The 23665-nt window shown below is 34.6% G+C and overlaps 4 protein-coding genes across 4 annotated transcripts; all 4 read right to left on the bottom strand.

Annotated features, from left to right (window-relative positions):
• LOC115988358 (heterogeneous nuclear ribonucleoprotein 1-like) lies at positions 1-5178 on the bottom strand. Its single transcript, XM_031111889.1, has 6 exons — positions 4774-5178; positions 4619-4659; positions 1388-1551; positions 1173-1275; positions 905-1074; positions 1-803 (listed from the first exon to the last, which is right to left on the bottom strand). Exons 1-6 carry the CDS (start codon positions 4998-5000, stop codon positions 351-353), a joined length of 1158 nt encoding a protein of 385 aa, XP_030967749.1. The 5' UTR covers positions 5001-5178; the 3' UTR covers positions 1-350.
• Positions 5179-7056: 1878 nt separating this feature from the next.
• LOC115988362 (mitotic apparatus protein p62-like) lies at positions 7057-9523 on the bottom strand. The gene is made up of 2 exons (XM_031111891.1): positions 9063-9523; positions 7057-7752 (listed from the first exon to the last, which is right to left on the bottom strand). The coding sequence occupies exons 1-2, from the start codon at positions 9520-9522 to the stop codon at positions 7271-7273; spliced, it is 942 nt and encodes a 313-aa protein (XP_030967751.1). The 5' UTR covers position 9523; the 3' UTR covers positions 7057-7270.
• An 8316-nt stretch (positions 9524-17839) lies between these two features.
• On the bottom strand, positions 17840-20484 carry LOC115988412. Its single transcript, XM_031111983.1, has 2 exons — positions 20138-20484; positions 17840-18530 (listed from the first exon to the last, which is right to left on the bottom strand). Exons 1-2 carry the CDS (start codon positions 20480-20482, stop codon positions 17958-17960), a joined length of 918 nt encoding a protein of 305 aa, XP_030967843.1. The 5' UTR covers positions 20483-20484; the 3' UTR covers positions 17840-17957.
• Positions 20485-21028: 544 nt separating this feature from the next.
• Positions 21029-21771, bottom strand: LOC115989942 (protein ALP1-like). The gene is made up of 2 exons (XM_031113806.1): positions 21570-21771; positions 21029-21495 (listed from the first exon to the last, which is right to left on the bottom strand). Exons 1-2 carry the CDS (start codon positions 21769-21771, stop codon positions 21029-21031), a joined length of 669 nt encoding a protein of 222 aa, XP_030969666.1.
• Between the last annotated feature and the right edge of the window lie 1894 nt (positions 21772-23665).

Below are 23665 nucleotides of genomic sequence, written 5' to 3'. Positions count from 1 at the left end.
CTACCAGGTTAAAGTTTCTATAGATTAATCTTCTGATTGAAACAGTTTGTGAAGACTAAAGTATAGCAAATTTCAACACTACCAGTCTACCATTCGAATTCTTTTCACAATTACAATACATTTAATTGACCCCTTGGGGCAGCTATCAAGAAATGTTCAAAGAAGTAGACATACTTCCACTTTCGAAAAATAAATCCATTTTTGTCTTCCAAGAAGAAACCGATTAGTCTCCAGTTGCTTCCGAGGAGAGAAACCAAGAAATCTCCAATCATTATCAGATGTTGATCCAGACTATGAAGTTAGGAGATTTCCACTCACTTTCTGTAAGAATGGTATCTTTCATTTTTATCTCACTTTCTGTAAGGATGGTATCTTCCAGACACAGAACTACCAGTCCTTTCATATCCCTTGCCATTGTCATAACCACCACCGCCATCAACTCCTCCATATCCTCGACTACCACTATATCCAGCAGCACCAGCATAACCACCAGGAATGCCATAACCGGCAGCAGCATATCCAGCATTTCCATACATGGGCCCACCATACCCAAATCCATATCCATATCCACTATAGCCACCATAGAAACTTGCAGAACTTCCACCATAGCCTCCCCCATAACCACCATATGCACCATAGACACCATACCCATCATACCCCCTGTCCATTTTTCCACTACCCCGACCTCTGGAATTATACCCTCCATATCCAGCTGCACCACCGCCAAAACCACCATATGACTTAGCAGCATTGCCCCTGTAATCACCGCCAGCTCTTTTGGGTTCTGCCTTTTTTATTTCCACCTACATTTGGATTTACAGTGAACATCATATTAAGATTTCATATAAAAAAATGCACAGAACACTATTTCCAATTAGAAGTCTTAAGATGGTTTTTGACTAACCTGCTTGCCTCCAAGTTCATGCATTTTTCCCTCCAAAAAAATTTCTTCAACACTGTCTTCACTCTCAAAAGTGACAAAACCAAAGCCTCTAGGCCGCCCAGTTTTATGATCCACCATAATTTGGTGATCAACAATACTACCATAAGAAGAGAAGTATTCCCTCAACTCCTCTGCAATGTTTGAACATATAGTCAAAAGAAACTCTCTTTTAATTAATGCATTGAATTTTTTTATAGTAAAATCAAAATTTTTTGTTGGACTACAATACCATTGGTCAAAGATGGTGGAATTCCACCAACAAAAATCTTCTTTGTTTTTGATACCCCCTTATAGTCTGTATCCTCCCTTGGGACTGTCCTCTTCACTTCAACCTGATTGGGAAACAATTCCACTACCCATAAGGGGAGAATACTAGGGAAAATGTGTGGTAAACCAAAAAACCTGAAAAAACCATACAGTTGAGAAATGGGATAATAATGTTACCATTCTACCATCTATAACATGCTCATCCTCCAAAACCTTATCAGCAACTGCTGGGTCAGAAAATGTTACAAATCCAAACCCCCGTGGTCTTCTCGAATGTTTATCCAACATAATTACAGAATCTGTTATTTCTCCATACTGACCAAAGTAGCTAGCAAAGGTATCTGAAAATAAGATAACCACAAAAGGTCAATAGGACAAAAAAGGTGAGTCCCAATGACTTGAGAATAAAAGGGATGAGAATATGCAATATTGAATGGAAACAAATATACAAAAGCAACAATTCTATCATATAATTATCATATATCCTTTTACTCCCTCTTCCCACAAAAAGAACCAACATAGAAATACAAATGAAAAGGAAAACTATAAACTAACAACGGAGTTACTATTCGAACAAATATACTAACGAGATTTTATAGAATTTAAAATAAAATTCACTGTTATGTATCATATTCTTGCAGCAAGCCAGCTATTAACAATTGCACTATTAAATAAGTCCAGTGCAGTTGAAATGGCATACATTAGTTTGTTGCACGTATCATATCTGTTTTAAAATTTGATTAAGTGACAACCATTGCAAATTTCCTTTAGTAGTGATGATGATCCAAATTTGAGTAGGAATACATTTTAGTAAATGTTTTGCTTTCATAGACTATGACAAACAAAAAGGAATAACTTTGTTATAGTTAATCCACAGGATTCAAATGTCAGCTAACCATATTTTCACAACTGCAACAGGCCCACAAAAGCCACACTCAGGTAATCAGGAAGTACAATGAACTGAGCCAACCATGCTTGCCTGAGTTTGCCCACAAGCCAGCTTATAGACAAATTTTATGCAACTCAACTCAACTTAATAAACCTTTTCCAAATACATAGGCATTACAGCAATAATTTCCACTGATTAGGTCCACAAACATACTTGACAATTATACTCACAAAAACAATTACTTGACAATCATGAATTTAAACATACACACGCACACATTTACAAACCAGACTGCCCCAAGCCAGAATATATGCTTCTTTAGATGTCAAACTATAATTCTTACATTACAGAAAACTTGATCTATAAACTTATCAAGCAGTAGAATCATATCCATGAGACCCAACTACTTCTTCCTTCAGAACTTTACATTGCGCCTTCACAAAGGATATCATACAAAGTATGCGTACTAATTTATTGCAATACAGTAGCAAACAAAACCACATTATGAATTTTAATCTTCACTGTAGAAATCTGAGAATGCATTGGCGCTCTTAAACTATGACAAAAACCTAGCAATACTCGATATTCACAGTCCTGCCTAGTTGGGTTTCCTTGGGTAATGGCAAACTCTGTTGTTTCAAGGCTAGAATCTTGGAGTGGCATGTGAGGTTCTCGTAGATATGGGACAGTGTGGGAGGCAGCCCTGGCACGGTTGATTTGGTGCATTTGGGGTGAAAGGAATTGTGGCATTTTTGAGGACAGAGAGTCCACTGGACCAAGCCTCAAGTTTTCATTTCTAAAGACTCTTTATGAATGGGGATTGAAGTCCTCCACTCTCTCCATGTTTTCTCTGATGGATTTCCTAGATACTCTACTTTTGTTCTGTAAATTATACAGCTGGTTTCGCTGTATTTTATTTTCTAGTCATGTTTTGTTTTTCAATTTTTTCTTTGATTTGTATATTCCCTGTATACACTTTTTGATTTTTTATAAATTGCAATGCCTATCAAAAATAAATAAATAAAATGAAATAAAATTCTTACTTACCTATCAAAAATAAATAAATAACATGGAACGAAAAATTGCTACACCATCACTTGTCTCAACCCATGACACAATTCAACTTATGACCCATATTTATCCTTATTTTCTCATAATGTCCCCCCAATCAGAAAAGGGAGATATAGATCCTCATTCAAGTACACAAACCAAGAAGTTTTAAAATGACATGAGATGGAGCAGATATAAAACTATATATGTCACCACTTACAAAATCATATTCTAAATCCAATATAAATTGCCCACATAATGTAAAATACCATTATATCAACATCCTTTCTCAAGCATTAAATCAACAATAACTTATCCAAAAAAAAAAAAAAGCATTTAATCAACAAAAAGAAATATTGACAAAAAGGAGACAAAATGACCTAAATAAGCAAGTTCAGTGTATGAGATAAAAAGGAGGGGGGGGGGGGGGATGAAACAGAAACAGATGAAAACAGATAAAGTTCCAGAAACTCAAGCCACAAGATTCACAAGACACAATTATATCCCAATGGCCATATATTGCTGCCTCGGCCCACCTCTATAGGACCAAAATTCACAGACTTCTCTTATCCCATTTGATCTACAAATGCAGAAAAGGTAAAGACCAATCTAATTTAGCTTCCACTACCCCACTAATTCTAGTTAAAAGAGATGCAGAATAAATGATTAACTTAAATTACAACTAAAACAACAAGCAACCACGTAAACCAGGATAATGCATAATCAAACATTACAAGAAAGTCAATCCATTGTGGACTATGGTGTAGACTCTCTTTGGTCTTCAATGGGTTATGCCACATGGTGTCTCTGATTTATTTTTGAGTTGGCAAGGTTCCTTTAGTGGGCATCGGAGCATTGATTTATGGAGGACTGTCCCACACTGTGTCCTATGGTGTATTTGGCAAGAATGGAACTCAAGATTCTTCAAAGGGAAGGAACAGTCTATTTCAGAATTTAAATCTCTTCTCCTTCACAACTTGCTAGAGTGGAGTTCTTCCTTTAATCTTTTTCCTTGTTCTAATTTTTTAGAAATGCTTGATCTTTGTAATTTATGTGTTTGATGTACTGTTATCCATGTACACCCCCAGTGCACCTGGACTTTTGATTAATACAATTCCATTATTTATCAAAAAAAAAAAAGAGAAAGTCAATCCATGTACTCTCCATAGCTGAATGACTAGAAGGCAGACCAAAAAAAATAAAACCCATCATTCCCCTAATTCACCTTCCCATTCAACATCTACACAAACACCACTAATCCCATTTATATCACCGCATAACTATCCAAATACCCATAACTCTAATATATCATTAGACCCAATAATGCTTCATTACACCACACACACACAATAATGTTGAAGTTAACAAAATGATTCAACTCCAAAACACACATAATGAAGAATTTACTAAAAACAATAACTTAAAATTAACAAAAAATAAATAAAAAAGGTTAAAACTTTAGAAAGTACCTTCAGAGGTCTCCCACGAAATGCCTCCAACAAAAAGCTTTCTACACACCACAGAAACACCAAAACCAAAAACCCAAATTTTCATTTCCATCAATATCACCAAGAGTGCGAAAATTTTCAACAAACATAAAAAAACTGAAATTTCTCAAACTAACCCTAGAGAGGCAGAGTCACGGTGACCCACAATCGACGAGTGCTTTATCTCATTGCCTGAGCTATTTATATTATCTTCCGGCTCAAAACCGCGCTCTGAATCGAATTGCTCTCGCCGCTGATGGTGGTGGTGGCGGTGGTCTAGGGTTTCAAAATCTTCGCGATATTCTTCGCCATTGTAAGCGAATTGGTCATCTTCGAAATGAGATCGTTCTGCGTAATCCTCCATTTGAGGCTCCCAATTTTGGGGTTTTGAGCTTCGTCTAGGACTTAGCTAGGTTTGGCTGAGCTTGTTTCTTTGGTTCTTTGGGTTTTCTTGGTGTTGCAGAAACCCTAGCTCGAAACGGCGCGTATTGAGAGAGATTTTCAGGAGGTGAAATTTATTATTTGAAATTTTCGATTGGGGTTTTTTATTTTTAATACTAGCTGAGGATTCGTTTTGGAAACGAAGTCGTTTTTATTGTTAGCACAAAGTGGATATATGGGGCTTTTGCACTTGATTTTCTCAGATCGTTTCATTTGGTTATGGGCCTTATGGCCTTATGGACTCAATCACAGGGTTTTTTTTTTTTTTTTTTAATAAATAATTTTTACTCTATTTTAAATATGATAGAATTTCAATTTTTTATTATTATAAATGTTTTATAGTTACAGTAGGGATGGGAGACTAAGATTTGAGGCCAAATGTTTTTATTAGAAAGACTAAAAGATGGTAATTGAGTTACAAGACTCTTAGCGATAGAATTTCAATCTACAACTTCTGTTCATTATTTTTTACATATAAATGTCTTTGTTTTAATGTTATTTTGAGAAGGCCAAACTATAATTTTGGTTTATTAAACTTTGTTACAGATTCAGTTTCATCCCTGTAACTTAAATTATGTCAGTTTAATCATTCTTTTAAATTAAAGCTATTTAACTTCTTCTTTTTTCTTATTTTGTATCTCAATTTTTGTAACAATGAGAGGGGAGGATTTGAATCCTAGTTACCATTATAAAGAAGAACAAGTTATGTCACTAAGGTACAAGTCTCCTTAATAAAGCTACTCAATTATTAATTGTGTCAATTTTGTCCTTAAATTTTGTAAATCAAGTCAATTTTATCAGTAAAAACTCTCTTAATTAAGGAAATTTTCTGAGTTGATCTTTAGGGCTGATTGATGAAATTGACAAAAATTAATAGTTACAATTGGCACAATTATATATATATATATATATATATATATTTATATATATATTTATATATGTTTCCTAGGCTAAAAGACTTCTCCAAAAGATCCGTAGCCTAGCCCAGTTGCTTCCTCAGATTCTGGATCCCTCTCTCAGGTTCGTTGATCCTCTCAAGTTTCTTATCCCGTTGAAGGATTGTTGTCTTATACTATGAATCGTTTTCCCCAAAACATCGAGCTTACCTCATGTCAGTTCAATCTTCTCATAAACCCGAACCGTTTGCTGAAGCTTTCAATCATTCTTGCTGGAGAGATGCTATGCAGAAAGAATGAAATGCCCAGAAATAAAATAAAAAATAAAAAATAAAAAATAAAAAATCAGAAATTTGGTGGGTGTTGATTCAATTAATGAAGCTTTTCCTTATTAACAGACCTGGAATTGAATCCAACGTACACTAAGAAACCATGAAAAGCAAGATGATTATCTCCAATTTTGTAGCACATAAAAACTCTACAGTCTATACATTCCACTGAGAATCTCAGCAATCTCCAGCCGTACAAGTCAAAGGTTGAACATGATGATCGAGAGGAATGTGTTTGTAGAGGTGTTGGTGAATTGGTTCTCAACCTCATCCAGTACTCACAATTATCAGCATTTCTAGTTTGCAACCTGAAAATAAATCATACTACATCACCCATTAACTTCAATTGGATCTTCCATCTTCCATACGTTTCCAAATTTCCAATTGGAGTCTTCTTTGGTTCCTCCTTTACAAAACCTACACTTAAATCTTGGACACTCATGCCTTAACACCACTCTGACTCTTATCTCTTCTTATCTTACAGAGCATGGTAAAGTAAATAAGAACCTTCCTACCAGCTTAACCATTCCTTAATTTTGCAATACTTGACTATTTGGAAGTTCACCAAACCCCCCAAAGCTTTTGAAGACATTGACCCAGATCTCTGTTTTGCCAATTCTGGAAAGGAGCCGGGGTAATATATATGTCTCAACGATTCTGCTACTAATTTCTTGTATAATAAATTGAAATCATATATAGGAAATGAGATCTATGAACTGCAAGTAACTGAAAGATTGCTTCAGTGAAACACAATGTTAGCTACTCTCAATTTCCAATGTCTAAAATCTGAAGAGAAAATTCCAAATTTTACAACACAAGGAAATTCTATCCAAACAAGCTACAGAGAGATTATAGAAACATATGGTACAAAACGTAACACAAAAAAACATGTATAAGAAATTACACATACAAAACTGCTCACCTTGAGCATCATTTACAAAATTATGTATCTGCTCCTTGATTTGGTGTCAATCATCTACTTCTTCCTCCTCGTCATCTTCAACAAACTCTTCTTCATCTTCATCAGTTTCTTCTTCTTGTTCCACATCATCAACAATAAAGCCTCCAAGTGTTTCATCATCATCATCATCATCATCTTCATTTGCACCACTAGTTTTCTTTTGCAAAGAGTTCTTACTACCTTTGGCCTCCTTGTGAGGCTTGTCACGGTCTTTTGATCTTGTAGAATATTTAGGTCTGTCAACCTTTCTTACTTTTGCGACAAGCTCCTTGTCATCATCACTCTCACCTGTAAAGTCATCATCATCGTCATTGCCTGCAGCTTTCCTTCTCCATTTCATCACTCCTCTCTTTCCGCTCTTCTCAAGATACTCATCATCATCACTATCTCTTTTAGGTTCCTCAAGAAACCAGTCCCAATTTCTTATATCACGGAGCATTTGCTTGGGATAGTGATCAAACTCATGCCCCATCACAAGAAAACCAAACTCTGCATTTCCCAAATTTTAATTAACCAAAGCATCATGACATTAAAGATGAAACTAAGACAGAGATTCAAACAGAAAACTGCATAACAGACACCTGAACTAGTTATCTACAACAACAGTATATATTTACGGAACTTCTATTATGTATCTCAGGCACATGATAGAACAAACTCCGATTCGACTTGGTAGACAAGCTGTGAGAAATCAGTCTCAGACTCTGTCTAGCAAGTGCATGCATGTGTGTGCCCACTTACACACACACACACACACACACACACACAAAGGCAAAAGTATCAATGTCACAAACAGCCTGCTATGACAAATATTTCTCTGATGCTGAAGTTGCTATCAATATTAGAATGGAAAATAAACTGAAGAGAACAAAGGAACTAGAGTTGATAATTGTTTAATTATAAAGAGAAAATAGACAGAAAAAAGAGGAAGATCTATCTTTGGTGTCTCAAATCACTTGCACTTTACTTTTACTCCAAATCTCACCTAGTTTGAGTGTAAACTTTTGGTGAGCTACAAGGAAAATATGTCAATATCTTCAACACACTTTCTTCTCTCAGCAAAGGAAGTAATTTAAAAGTTTTCTGTTCTTTCCTTTTTACTAGGGGTGAAGCAAAACATGATGTAAATGACATTTCTAAGGGTACTAGTGCAAAGTTGGAATCCATATAAAAAACACTGAACTCTAAGTGTTACAATGTCTGTGGAATAAAGAAGACAACGTTAAGATATATGATCCCAACATTTACCACCAACCATTCTTAGCATCTCACTCTGATTTATTATAACTCTTACGAGAGAGAAGATTAAGGTAGAGAGTAAATTCTATGATACACAAACATACTCAATTCTACTTTCTTCATAGCTGAAAAGACAAAATAATCATATGAAAGAAATCTGATGTTGAAAGTGAGTCAGAGGACCATTCAAACTGATGTGTCAAGCTAATTAGTCAATAATTAGCATCAGTATTATGTATTAAGCATTACATCAAAATTTCCAAAATTACATGTACCCTAGGACTTTAATTTTCCACAGCATGCATTTCTACAATTCAGCTACACAGAATGACATATCTCAATTCCTATATACATTAATAAAATTTAAAATCCAAGATTGTCCCAAAAAAAGTTCACCACAAGAAATAAATATTCCATATAAGTTATACCAAAAAATGGTCAAAGCTAAGCTAGAAAACAAAGAGATTATAATTTCCACTTTCCTTTCCTACATTCTCTCAACAACCAAACACAGCAAAATCAAAGCAAAGCAAGTAAGAAACACAAAAAAAAACACATACCTTTAACAGGGTCAATATCCAAAGCCTCAACATCAACCCCATCATCAAACTCAAACCCACCTCCCAAACTCTCACCCAAACCAATCTCACTCTCCAAAACCCTCTTCTCTTTCTCCCCAGACCCACTTTCCCTCACAGCAAACCAAACGGGTCTCTTCCCAGACAGTAAGCAGAGCCAATCACCTTCCGCCACGTCACCCTTCTCACCCTTCCTGAAAACCCGGATTTCCCCACTCCCATGTTCCTTCACCGACATGGGATTCTTCCCAACAACCTCAAACAAAACCTTGGAGTACTTGGACCCCGTTTGGCTCTCACCACATTTCGCTAGTTCAAACACAACGTGGCGACGTGACACTGTCATGTCTTTCGTGTTAAAACCAAAGCCTCTTCCAAACACGACCTTGTCCCCCGCATTTTGTAACACAATTTTGGAACCGTCTTCTCCTTCAACCTCCATAGTTTCCCAATTGCTTCAACTAATTTATCTTTTTGGGTCTTATTGCTTTAATTTAATGTATAACCGAGCATGACCTTTTTGAGTCCGGCTTAACCCATTTAGCCCAAAATCTGAGCCCATCTCACCAAAGCCCAATGAGATATATACATATACCTGTCTCTCTCTCTCTCTCTCTCCAAAGCCCAATCAGATTTCGCCTTATGTATGCGTGTATATACACAATCGTAGCCCACCTCTCTTTTTTTTCTTTTTGTGGGGGGGGGGGGGGGGGGGAACAAATTTTAAGACTAAAAATGTTCAAAATACTATTTCGGACCTATTTTCAGCTTTTCCATCGGAACAGAATATTTCGATGTACTTTTTTGATATTACTATAAAAAATTATATATAATATCATATCATATCAAATTATTAATTCAAAATCAAATAATGCACATTTTAAATATTATTGTTGCATAATATAAATATATAACATGTCATATATAAGTAAAGAAAAAAATATATATGTTAATGAAGAAAAAATCTATGTCATTTATGAGAAAAATAAACAAGAAAAACACATTGTTAGAGGAAAATAAAAATGAAATGTACGGTCATATGTGAGTGAAGTAATAAAAAGATGTGTTCACCCCAAAAAAAAAAAACTTGTTTGCAGGCTGAAATCACCATACCAGACCAAAGTGGAGTAGAACGGACCAAACTTTAGAACGTGATTTAGAACGGAATAAATGAGTAATTCATACCAATTAACTAATTAAAATGGATTCCCTCAAGATTCTCAAAAAAAAAAAAAAAATGGATTCCCTCAAAGATTAAAAAAAATTAATTAATTGAGTGTCCATTTGGCAAAGATTATTTTTGCCAACTTATTTTACTATTCAGTTTATTTTTGATACTATTCATGGATTTCACTGCACTTTTTGGTACTATTCATAGTCCTACTATACTATTTCAGCTAATTTTTACCTTTATTTACGGTACTCTCAGTAAAAAGTTTTCAGTTTCAATAAAATAAACCGATTTCAAACATACCCTAAAATGGATAAAGCTTGCCAAGTGAGTAGTGGAGCCAGTTGGTTCTCTCTTACTTATCAAAGCCAAGAGAAGATACAAACAAGGTAACCCAATTGCTTTCGTTTTACTTGTCTAAGTTTCTCCTGGGGTTTGTTATAGCTCTGTTATATGATTGTGTGTGTGTGTGTGTGTGTGTGTGTGTGTGTGTGTGACAGAGAGAGAGAGAGGGAGATTTTTAAAGGGTCGGATTGTGTTGGTGAGGACTTTGTACATTTGGAAAAGTAAGGCTAAGAAAATTGGGTGTTGTTCATGGACAAGGATGCACGGACGCGGCTCCCAGGCCGGCGCACCCGCGTCCGACGCGACGGGACGCGGCGACGCGGGAGGGACGCCGCACACCGCGCGTCCGTCCCGCGTCGTGCCGCGTCGCGCCACGTGGCGGATCCCGACTCGGGCCGACGCGGGCCGACGCGGCCAAAATCGGCGCCGACGCGGCCGAAATCGGGCCGACTCGGCCGAAATCGGTCCGTATCGGCCGTATCGGCCAATATCGGCCGGCAACCGATACGGCCGAAACATGCCGGAATCGGCCGAAACAGGCCGGAATCGGCCAAAACAGGCCGAAATCGGCCGTGAAAATCGCCGGAGAGGCCGAAATTCTGACCTTAGATGCGGTTCTTGCCTTATTCTTTCTTTGTTTTGTGAATCAAGTATATTAATGTGTTTTTTAAGAATATTTTAATAGTAAAAATATATAGAAAATATAAATAAAAATATTTTTAATAATTTTTTAATCGCCGAGTCCCGCCGCACCCGCACCCTACTTTTTCAAAAATTGCCGAGTCCCGCACCCGCACCCGAGTCCCGAAACGCACCCGTGCTTCATAGTTCATGGAACAAGAACAGCCTGCGATTTTTAGAACATTACGAAATGGGTTGAGATCATGTGTCTCATAGAGAAGTTGAGCTTCACTTAAAAGAAGGATTGTCGAGTATTATTGGTTCTAGCATGAGATTGAAGATTCCCAAAAAGGTAGAATATTTTAATGACTGTGTAAGTTTAGTCTTAGATTGTTTCTCTTATTTTTGCGATAAGATCAGAGAAAGTTCTTGTAGAGAGGCTGTCGGATTTGTTTTAGGTTATGTATTAATTTTAAAAAGTGATTTTGACAGAAAAGAGTGAGGTGGTTAAGGGCCATATAACAGAGTTAACACCGTATGAGTAAATAAAATGATAATTTTCAAACCACAAATGGCAAAGTAAAATGGGCCAAACCACAGTAATAAGTAATTATCTATTTGTAAATTGTGTAATCGCACCTGCTACTATGCTTAAGCCCTAAGCCCAACTTTGTTTTCTGAGCATTTGTTTTGAAAGGCTTAAGCTATAAATTCAACATGAAATTTTACATTTACTATTTCACCGTACTAAGTTCCATGTTTTTAGTTAAGATGATGAGAGATGTTATATTCATAATATTTTCATAACACTTTCACAAGAAATATTAAGTGATAGGTTGTTATTGGTTGTTGCTAGTGAGCGAAAAAATAGTTTCAATGATGAATTCAAATTAGAACCAATAATAACTTACCATTAATGATTTGTTATGATAGTATTGTGAAAATATTATGAACATAACACTTTTCTAAGATTATTGTTGCCTCTAAACAAATTAGGAAAGTAAGTAATGATTTTCCCAACTTATAGTAAAAGAGAAAAGAAAATAAAAAAGAAAAGAAAAGAAAGTAATTTTGTGAAAGGTTAGAGCAATAAATTAAACACAAATTTTTACATTTACCATTACACAAGAGAAGTGTTACAACCACAACATTTTTATAACAATTTCATAACAAATCTTACGTCACAATCTATTATTGGTTATTGGGAAATGTTAACGAACAGGACGGAACCAGGATTTGAACCTGGGGGGGGCCAAAGCTTAAAACAACTTTTTTTTTTTTTAATGAAATAAAAAACTAACACCTATTTCATATTCAACAAAATACTACATATAAAATAATTGTTTCATAAACATTTGATATTATAAAAATGTCGACAAAGTATAACATACAAAGTTCATATTATCGTATATATACATATAATATTACTATATTAGCCACATCACACAAAGTCACAAAGACAATTTTTGATAAAACCAAAACAATTAACCAAAGACTTGGTCAATTAGTGATGGTCTCATAAAAAAGTCACTTATGACTTACCAAAGACTAATCTTCACAAACTCACAAGTGACAAAAAAAAAAATACTACCAAATACTACACTCACAAATAAGATATTCACTATCACATACTCACATTCCACTGTATCTTGGTCCCACTTTATTTCTTTATAGTTAAAACCAAAAAAAAAAAAAAAAAGTTACAAACAAAGTTTGAAATTGGTCCTACGTCCACACTATCCAAAAAGCAAAAAGCAACAAACAATAAACAATTACACTTTACACATTGGTCAATACTCAAGTCTCAATCCAAAGCCACAAACACCAAGTCACCAACTAAGTCTACAGTCCACACAGACATGATGACAAGACACAACACAGTAAACACACCAGTCCAACAAAAGCCAGTAAACCACAATTCACAAATACTGAAATACAGTCAACACAGTTCATCAAAAAATGCAGAGGGCAGAGGGCTAACCCAGCAAGACAAAAAAACAAAAATCTAAACTTGAGAGAGGAGAGAAATTTCTTAGATTTACCGTGTGTGATTGTGATCAAGCATCTGATGAGGAGCAGCAGCAGCAATAGACCAACAGTCCGGATCTGATCTGAGGAAAAGAACAGCAGCAATACTTAGCAGCAGTGATGGAGCCTGGAGGAGGCGTTGATACTTGATGAGGTTGAGTGGAGGAAGAGTGAGATTAGGGTAAAAATTTGAGAATTGTAATTTAGGTTTTCAGATTTCATTCCATATTTATTTTTTATTTTGTCAGTTATTTATTTTTTATTTTTATGAGAATTTGTCGGTGATTTTTTCAGATTTATTCATGTCAGTTTTTTTTTTTTTTTTTTTTTTTTTTTTTTTTTTTTTAATTTGGGTGGGGGTGGGGCTATTAGGACGAAAATTTAGTATATTAGCTTTTTTTTTTTTTTGGGGGGGTGGTAATAGCTTTTTTTTTTTGGGGGGGGGGGGGGGGGGGGAATGGCCCCCCTGCCGTACTGTAGGTCCGTCCCTGTTAACGAATGCCGTAAGGGCATTAGTTTAGAAACTATTTTTAGAAACATTTTATGGAAAAATGATGGAGTAACTAATTTTTCTGATAGATTTTTATATTTCTCATGAAAGTGATGTTAAAACTTTCGTAATATAATTTATTAATAATTTACCTAAGGGTACCCATTAACATGACCCTTAGTTATTATCTAGGCTCAATCCTGACATTATTTTTTTTCCTACAACTGATAGTGTGCCACATAAAATTTGTTGTGAATTATTTGCAAAAATGTTGTCCTTTGCATTATTCAGTACACAACGCTAAGTTCCACATTTTAGTTGAGCTTATTTCTCACTCTAAACAAATTAGGAAAGTAAGGGGGTGTTTGATTTGTCAATTTCCATAACTCGGAGATTCAGGCATTTTACCCTTAATTTTTTAAAAAATTGGCAATATACCCCTGTTTGCAAACTATATAGGGGCGTGTCCCTGTTTCGATACTCGATTACCCTAAAATCAAGTTCAATTAAATACTCGATTTGTAGAAAATCGAGTTATGCCCGATCAAACTTAAAAAAAATAAAAAATAAAAAAATAAAAATTTTGCATCAAACTCGAGTTTCAGGAAATTGAGTTCCATGCAAAAAAAAATTTATAAGTGTGATCGGCCCATATTCAGGGAGCCCTATAGTGGCGTTTTTAAACCCTATAGTGACGTTTTAAAGCCCTATAACGGCGTTTTTCTACAAATTTTTTTATAAGTGTAATTGCTTCATATTCAAGGTGCCCTATAGTGGCGTTTTTAAGCCCTATAGTGACGTTTTAAAGCCCTATAGCGGCATTTTTCTGCAATTTTTTTTATAAGTCCCTATACCAGATTCAAGGAGCCCTATAGTGGCGTTTTTAAGCCCTATAGTGACGTTTTGGAACTCGACTTCCCTAAAATCGAGTTCCATGCATTTTTTTTTTTTTTTTTAGTTTTATTGGGCATAACTCGATTTTCTACAAATCGAGTATTTCATTGAAACTCGATTTTAAGGTAATCGAGTATCGAAATAGGGGCATATCCCTATATAGTTTCGAAATGGGGGCATACTGCTAAATTTTTTAAAAATTAAGGGCAAAAGCTAGAATCTCCAACAGATAACTCAAAAATGGTGAGACCCATAGCAAAAAGGTTGTTTGGAAAGTCCATAACTCTGTTTCCATAACTCAATTCTCTAATTTTTGAGTTATGAGTTATGGAAACTGAAAACACATTTTGGCTGTTTTCAGTTTCTATAACTCATAACTCAATGACAATATTGTAATTAAACACATATAGGGGACCCACAGACAGTACCCAACCGCACCTTTTGACCACTTTTGACTTTTTTCTTTTTTCCCTTTCTTCTCCTAGGTTGGCTGTTCGGTTCTTTTTTTTTTTTTCTTCTTCTTCTTCTTTCTTTCACTGGTTCGGTCTGTTCTAGTTATTTTATTTTTTTCACTGGGTTCAGTGTCACTGGTTTGGTCTTCATGTTCTCTTTTATTTTTACTCTGTTCGATGATACTAAATGAAAAAAAAAAAAAAAAAAAAAACCTGCACCGTGTGACAGGTATGGGACCCACAAATAATGTGAAAAATATTAAGTGATGACTAATGACAAATGAGTGATGGTGCCAAACGGGTAGGGTATTTTGAGTAATGAGTGATGAGTAATGAATGAGGAGTGATGAGTGACGGAAACTGAGTGATGAAAATTATTAAACCAAACATGGCCTTATATTTTGTGTTTTCAATCACTCATCACTCTATTTCAATCACTCATCACTCAAAATCTGTGAGTCCCATACATGTATGGCTTGTTTGGATGAGTTTCCATTTTCTGTTTCCATCACTCAAATCTCACCAAATTGAGTTATGAGTTAGTGAGGATGAAAACAAAATTTTGGTGTTTTTGAGTTATGGAAACAGAGTTACAATGGTATTTTTGTAAATATATTCATATTGTGGAGCCCAATGTTTATGTCTTGTCTTTTCCTTGCCAAACCATCTCTTTTCTTTTTCTTTTTTTGTTCTTCTTTTTCTTTTTTTTTCCTCTCCTCTTCCTCTTCTCTTCCCACGCCACTCTCTTCTCTCCATCCTCATCTGCCATTAACACAACCCATTATTCTCTCTGTCCTGGTCTGTCACTCCAGCTGAAGCTCAAGTCTTCCTTCTTTTCCGTTTTCATCTTCGTCTCAACAGTGGGTCTCGTGGTTCCAGGTTATGGGTCATCATCTCGGCGACATAGACAATAGAATCTGCCGAGCTCTCTCCCCATCTCCTAAAAAAGATCAAGGTTTTTTATTTATTTATTTTCTATCTATCTTGTGGGTGTGGAGTTCGGATTTGAGATGTGGGTGTGGGGTTTGGATTTTTGAGATGTGGGTGTGGGTGTGAGGTTTGGATCTATGGTGTGGTTGTGGAAAGAAATTTTTATTTGAGTCCGATTAGATAGAGAGAGTTTGAGAGATTAGAGAAAGAGTAGAGAAATGAGAAGAAGCAATCCAGCTAGAGAGAGAGTCCGAGAGATTAGAGAAAAAGAAGTGAAAGGAGAAGAAGAGAGTTTGAACTTAGTCAATTTGTGGGTCCCACATAAAGTGAAAATATTTTGAGTTTTGGGAATGAAAACTCAAGTGGGTTGTAGTGCCAAACATGCCAAGGCTGTAACTTAGGGAAATTTAAGTGATAAGTGATGAGTTATTGAGCGATGAGTGATAGTGTTTCCACCATCCAAATAAGGCCAAGTAATTTTAGAGAGAGAGAGAGAGAGAGAGAGAGAGAGAGATTCAAATTCAATAAATAAATTAAAAAAACAGGTGCCAAACATCAAAAGCCTAACTTTTTGTTATTTAAACAATGACCATTACACATTTCAGCCTAAAAGAAATTCCTTGAATCAGGAAAAAAAAAAAAAAAAAAAATCACACATACAAAAACAATGAATACCGAGACCACAAATGAAAGCAATAATAGAAATTTTCTTTCACAAAAAAATTTCTTTGTTAAAATCATATTATCTAATAACTAATAATATAAAGAAAATACACGATTGGTGAACTTCATCAAATTCTACTCCCTAGCCCAATAGAATACTAATTTAAGAAATAACAATTTAAAATATCATTTTTTTTCCAACCATAAAAGAAAATACGTGTATAGAAATAAAAATAGAATCAATAAAATGCATTTGCAAGACTTTTAAAGGGAAGCACTCATGCCTATTCTAAAACATCTATTTGTATAACATTAAAAAAAAAAAAAAAAAAAAAAAAAATCCATATAACCTAACTTATATCTCTTTCTTTTTTTTTCTTTTTTTTTTCTTTTTTTTTTAGCTGAGATCTTTTATCTCTTTCATAAAATTCAAAAACGTGACCTATTACTCAATTAGGGATTTTTAAACAGTAAATTTTGAACAAAGTCAAGAGAGATAGTATAGAGAGACGTTGAGGGAAGAGAATTGATAATAAATTTTGAACAACGTTGTGGACTTCTCTACCTATTCAGCATGGTTTCTATGTAAGATTGTTTGGTGAGAGAGATTCATGGCCTGTTTGGAAGTTTAGAAAGGGAGGAGAGTAGAGGGGAATAGTTCCCCTCCACCATGTTTGGATGTTTTTAAAATTAGTAAGGGGGAATGGAGTAATTAGCCCTTCTCCTTGTTTGGCTTGTTTGTTTACTGAAAAAATCGAAAAAATATTGAATTTTGAGTGTTTCTTTCATTTATTATTATTATTTTTTTTAATATTTTTTTTTTATTTTTCTTAGTACGTGAATTTAATTGACAACGCACTTTCTTTTAAATCTCAACATCTCTTTGACTCTCTGTGTTGTAACTTGTAACTTTCTTCGAAGTTTGAACCCCATGGAGCTAGTGCAGGAGCTCTTGGTCACAGCCTCTCTCACTCTCATCCTCTCTCTCGTCGTAGCTAAGCTCAATTTCATGTAAAGTTCAATTTCAACAAAGCCACATGGGAGGAGCATAGTATGACCCACAGACTACAGTAGCATTGGCAGTACAACCAATTTTTGAATCAAAGACCTCATATGACATTGTATCATGCTAGACAACTATGAAGTGAAAAGCATAAAAATGAACACAAGCTGGTGCCAAAGAAAAATTAATCCCAAGAGTTTATAGTTCAATGATCAATTGAAAAGGTTTTTAGAAGCTGAAATTGTCTTGGAACATTTACTTGCCTAACTGTTAGAGAAATTTAAGGACCAGACATCATTGTGAACAATAGCTCCTTGCGCTCCTCCACTGGATAGCCAATAAAAGCTCTTAACATGTTTGGATTCTTAATAAGATAGAGATAAGCCCTCATTTGCAATCTAGAATCAATTCCTATCTCATCCAAGAGATGGAACACATCTTGCTCAGGAATGGGAAGACGTGCCAAGCTCCTCTCAAAAATTAAATTTCCTTCTCTAAGTGCTGAATTTCCTTCTCTCATTGCTAAAGCAACATCCTGAATTGCTCCCATAATTTGTTCCATGTCCTCATTTTTTGATGTTTTTCTCTTTTTGGCTTTTGAGGAGGCTTCACCCACATTATTATCACCCACATTATCATAGCTCTCCAAAGTAACTTCATTTTGAGCAACTAAATGATCAATATTTTCAATGTTCTCCATAGAGCCCTCTCTGGTTGAAGGTGCCCACTGTTGCCTCATCTCCGATGCAATTTCAGATTGTTCCCCATTTGCTCTATCTTTTCCATAAAGCTCAACCAATTTGTCGTAGTTTGGAATTGGTTTGTTCTTAAGCTCTTTTGCTTTAGGTTTAGCCTGTTAAAAAATGGCAACAAAATAAACCCATTACCTTACCTTACAAAAAAATATTGCCTAAACACACCTGCATAGAGTCCATCATAAAAAATTGGCCCAGTCAATAGATTTACCAAATACCCCATTACACCATATTGGCAAGCCATACCGAGAATTACAAAACTAAACACAATTGCATACTCTTCTATCCAATCAAACATATACAATCCATTTGAGCATAACAACCAATAAATTAAAATTGGCCCAGTCAATAGATTTACCAAATACCCCATTACACCATATTGGCAAGCCATACCGAGAATTTCAAAACTAAACACATTTGCATGTTCTTATATCCAATCAAACCAAAAAAAAAAAAAAAACCATTTAAGCATAAGAACTAAACAAATTAAGATTGACCCAGATAAGAACTTCCAACAGATTTACCAAATAGCCCATTATGCCATATTGGCAAGCCACGCCAAGAATTACAAAACTAAACACATTTGCATGCTCTTATATCCAATCAAACATATATATTGGGGAAATAAACCCCATTTGAGCATAAGAACTAAACAAGCTAAGATTGACCCAGATAAGAACTTCCAACATATTTACCAAATACCCCATTATGCCATATTGGCAAGCCGCACCAAGAATTACAAAACTAAACACATTTGCACTCTCTTATATCCAATCAAACATATATATTGGGAAAAAAAAAACCATTTGAGGGTAAGAACTAAACAACTAAGATTGACCCAGATAAAAACTTTCAACAGATTTACCAAATACCCCATTATGCCATATTGGCAAGCCACACCAAGAATTACAAAACTAAACACATTTACATGCTCTTATATCCAATCAAACATATATATTGGGAAAAAAAGAAGAACCCCATTTGAGCATAAGAACTAAACAAACTAAGATTGACCCAGATAACAAATTTTAACAGATTTATCAAATAACCCTTCAAAATGAACAAAATTTTCATTTTTTTTTTTTTCTATTGAACAAACATGAATCAGTAGCAAGATGATCTATGAAAATGATCTATGAACTCTGGCTTTCCTCAGAGATATGTATCCTGTAGATTCACAATTTTATATAAGAAAGTAGAGGTAATAATTTATAAATTGCATTTAGATACAGTAGCAAGATGGTGGCTACCATAAATTAAATTATGACTTCCCCTAGGCGAAAAAAGGGCAAAGAATAATGTGAAAGTAATCTAACTTCAACAAAGTCCCTTTGAGAGAAGACATAAGGAACCCACAAGAGTGTCCAAGTCATAAAGAAATATATCATATGCATGAGAATGCATGAGAATACATGAGATATGAAGAGGTTGATCTGTGGTTTTATAGGATTCAATACCTTTATAGGATTTAAAAATGTATTATAAGCATCTGAGGTTTTAAAGATTCTTTGTCTCCATAAGATTTTATCAATTCAAGCAGAAGCACCAGCAAAAGTGGCCACCTTGAATGTCCATTACCAGAAAAGTTCATCACAGCAGTGTTAAGCTTAACATAAGATTAGAACAGAAGGGACTTTATCTACGCAGCAGCATGTAAAATGTACCACAAGAAACAATATGAACTCCTAGAGTATAAGTGACAAACCTGGATTAGACTTTCCCAAACTTTCGGTTTAGCACTCCACATTTTGGTGATTGGACTCCAAGCAAAACCACTCAATCCATTCTTAAACACATCATAGTAGTCTGACCAATTATACTTGATGGTTTTAATGTGATTTTTCACCTTTTGCTTGTCTATTGGTTTTTCAAATTTTTCTTGCAATTCCTTCACAATATTGTCATAGGCATGTGTGGTGAAGACCGAACCATTTCGATTACCTAGATGATGTTGATGCAAGAGTGCATCAATAAGCGCATCATCCATAACAGCTGTCCAATATTCTCTATCTTTCTTAACCACATCATCAATAGTCCTTTTTTCTGACATATTTGAACCTATAAAAAAAAAAAAATGCCATATTTACACATTATCCATGGTTGAAATAATAAAAGCTCATTTAATAACACAACTATGCAGAGAAAAGTAAGTAGGCAAACGTAAGCAAGTCGAAAGCAAAAGGTTGCCAACGCAACTTAAAGGACAAAGACATAATGTAAAACAATAGAAAAAGAAAGATTACCTGCAAATTGCCACTGTCACAATGAATGAAGTTTATTAAAATTATACTAAAAAAACTAGAACTTGCTGTGGTAGTTCTGCTCTAACACAATATAGAGGAATAATTCATTTTGCATACTAAAGAGGAAAGTCTGACACAAACCTCACAAGAAGAAACACGTTCTCAAGTCACAATAAAAACTCATTCAATAGTTTATCCCAAGCAAATTAAATGTATCATATACAAAATGATAAGTCCATAAAAAGAAAATTAAATAATAAAACAATTCTAATGAAAATCAGCCCATTGAAACAAAGACATAGTTCTAAATCCACTAGAAGCATTTGTCTACAATTACTAAATTTAGAATAACATCAAGTTGGGTTGGATGTATAATCCCTCCACATATCAGTTGCTATTGAGTTTCTTAAAATCTCTCCTTGGGCAACATCATCATTATTTCTCTCTCTTTGCGCACCAAGCTGTTCATGGGGTTCAGGATTGTTTAAAATTTCTTCATCCACCTCATGAAGAATTCTATCATCCGGATCTGCACCAATCAAGTAATTGTGCAAAATGCAACATGCTAAAATTATTTTCTTCTGGGTTGGAACTCCGTAAGATGGCTCATTTAAGCATGCTATTATAGGAAATCTTTTCTTCAAGACTCCAAATGCTCTTTCAATCGCATTGCGTAAGGATGCATGTCGAAGGTTGAATAACTCTTTAGGTTTTTGTGGTGGATTTCTTGAATACTCTTTTAAGTGATAACGAACTCCTCTATAAGGTGCAAGAAGTGTGCTCCTCAACATGAATCCAGCATCAACAAGGTAATATTTACCTATAGGAATGACATGCTTCATTATGTTGTTATACACTAATGGCTATATATATATATTTTTCTAACAAAATTACCTTGGGGGACTTTTAGCTTATCGCATCTACTTAATGCATTTTTTAAAATTCTTGAGTCTGACGCAGTTCCTTCCCATCCAGGCAAAACATATGTAAATTTTAAATCAAATGTACATGCCGCTAGCACATTTTGTGTTGGGTAGTCCTTTCTACCACGATAATTTGGTGCATCTTCAATAGGAACTTTTGCCCGAATGTGCATTCCATCAATTGCCCCAATGCAATCCTGACATGGGAAGAACTAAAATTGTTGAGCACTTACTTCTATATATTAAAATCTTTATATATACCACAATTAAGCTATTAGAGTATAATAATGTTTTTTTTTTTTTTTTTTTTTTACCTTAATATATGGGAAGAACCTAGAACTATTGAGTGTTTCTACTGAAGTTTGAGATAGCTTAAAACAAGTCTAATCCATTGAAAACTTTGTCTACTTACATTCATTTTTATGCTTTTTACTTCTAGTTGTCTGGCATGATACAATGTCATTTGAGGCCTTTGATTCAAAAATTGGCTGTACTCAGGGGCGACGTTATGTAGAGTTCAGGGGGTTCAAATGAACCCCCTGAGCTGGCATTTTTATTTTTTATAATATATAATATTTTTAATTTTAATTTTTGATTTGTCCCTCTTAAAATGAAAATTTGAATACCCTGACCTTAAATTTATTTTTTTAGTACAATTGAAATAAGCTTAAATATGATCTTCTTAACAATATTTTGGTCTTTTTAAACACACAAAAAAAGCCCAATAGAAATTAAAAAAATTTTGTCTTAAACCTTAAAAAAAAGGCTATTTTGATTTTAACAAATTTGAAATAAACTAATAGAAAATTCTTAGTTTACATGGTATATATAAGATTTACATTGTCTCTAAACAAATGTGTATTGTACATTTTTTGCAAATCTGTATAACATTGCATACATTTGTTTAGTCTACAATTTAAATCTTACATTAATAGTACAATATTAACATATCATTGTCCTAAACTAATAGATAAAAGTATTTTAAATAGTAATAACTAAAGTTCACTTAATGAAAATAATTAATATATTCATTGTATTAAGAAATAATGCGCTAAATGAACTTATAGTTTATTTTTTATTCTTTTACTCGTGCATACTATGGGCAAATTTGTAATAAGAAATTTTTGTAAAGCACAAAATTCATCTCTTACCTAAAATACATCTTTTTGTTGACCCCCTTAGAAAAAAAATTCTGGAGCCGCCACTGGCTGTACTACCAATGCTCACAATCTCTTGAGCTTGCCTTCATTATTGCTGAGCGCCTAAGAAGGAGGAGGATCACATCACAGCAAGCTCTTGCGCTCTAGGCTTCTACAGTGAGGCTTTAAGAGCCCACCAATGTGCTCTTTTTCTTACGTTAATAGCAGTTATATTAGCATTAGCATTATCGGATTTTCAGTTATTTATGTTGTGTATTGTGTGTATACTAAAAGGAAGAGTGATGGTTTGAGACACTATGAAACACACTGGAATAAATGGATAACAATTTATTTATTCCATAAGAATATAAGATATGATTGCATTTTATTCTTGGTTGTGTGGTCTAGATAGTACAGTCAAAAGTTATTTCAAAGCTTGAGATACCATTCAATTGATTCTAAAAATAAAGAATAGATTTTTTTTATTAACCAAAACTCTTATGCTTCAATGTCATTGTAAGCCCTTGCCGTAGTATTCAACCTGGTGGGATGGCTGTGATTATTGAAATAGTGATAGCCTACTTTAGGAGAAGGTATTTCATGCATTAAATATTATATATCCTCCCTTTTGATAAGGAGATCTGAACTCAGGAATTGGAGGCTTACCCTTCATTGCTTACCGAGCTTGGAGATGGTCATTATACACCTTTTGTGGGCTTCACTTGCAACATTCATTGGGACTGACTTACTCTTTACTTCAAAGAAACTTGTTTCTAGCTTAACAAAGAAACACTCAAAATTCAATATTTTGTTGATTTTTTCAGTAAACAAACAAACCAAACATTTTTTTCTTATTTTAATTATTATCAATTAAGGATGTTTTTTTTTTAGTATAATAAAAAAGTAGAAAAAATATTTAATCATAGAC

Source organism: Quercus lobata, chromosome 5 (assembly GCF_001633185.2).
Source record: "Quercus lobata isolate SW786 chromosome 5, ValleyOak3.0 Primary Assembly, whole genome shotgun sequence".
NCBI classification, from domain to species: Eukaryota; Viridiplantae; Streptophyta; class Magnoliopsida; order Fagales; family Fagaceae; genus Quercus; species Quercus lobata.
This window is presented reverse-complemented; position numbering and strand designations above follow the sequence as displayed.

Bases quoted from the DNA above. Each gene is read 5' to 3' on its own strand.
- LOC115988362 (XM_031111891.1), bottom strand. From the start codon at position 9,522: ATGGAGGTTGAAGGAGAAGACGGTTCCAAAATTGTGTTACAAAATGCG. The intron at 7,753-9,062 runs GTATGTGTTTTT...TGGGAAATGCAG, and splicing joins GGATATTGACCCTGTTAAAG to AGTTTGGTTTTCTTGTGATG.
- LOC115989942 (XM_031113806.1), bottom strand. From the start codon at position 21,771: ATGCACATTCGGGCAAAAGTTCCTATTGAAGATGCACCAAATTATCGT. The intron at 21,496-21,569 runs GTAATTTTGTTA...TCATTCCTATAG, and splicing joins TAAGCTAAAAGTCCCCCAAG to GTAAATATTACCTTGTTGAT.
- LOC115988358 (XM_031111889.1), bottom strand. From the start codon at position 5,000: ATGGAGGATTACGCAGAACGATCTCATTTCGAAGATGACCAATTCGCT. The intron at 1,075-1,172 runs GTATTGTAGTCC...CAAACATTGCAG, and splicing joins TCCACCATCTTTGACCAATG to AGGAGTTGAGGGAATACTTC. The intron at 804-904 runs GTTAGTCAAAAA...ATCCAAATGTAG, and splicing joins ATGAACTTGGAGGCAAGCAG to GTGGAAATAAAAAAGGCAGA.
- LOC115988412 (XM_031111983.1), bottom strand. From the start codon at position 20,482: ATGTCAGAAAAAAGGACTATTGATGATGTGGTTAAGAAAGATAGAGAA. The intron at 18,531-20,137 runs GTTTGTCACTTA...ATTTTTTAACAG, and splicing joins TTTGGGAAAGTCTAATCCAG to GCTAAACCTAAAGCAAAAGA.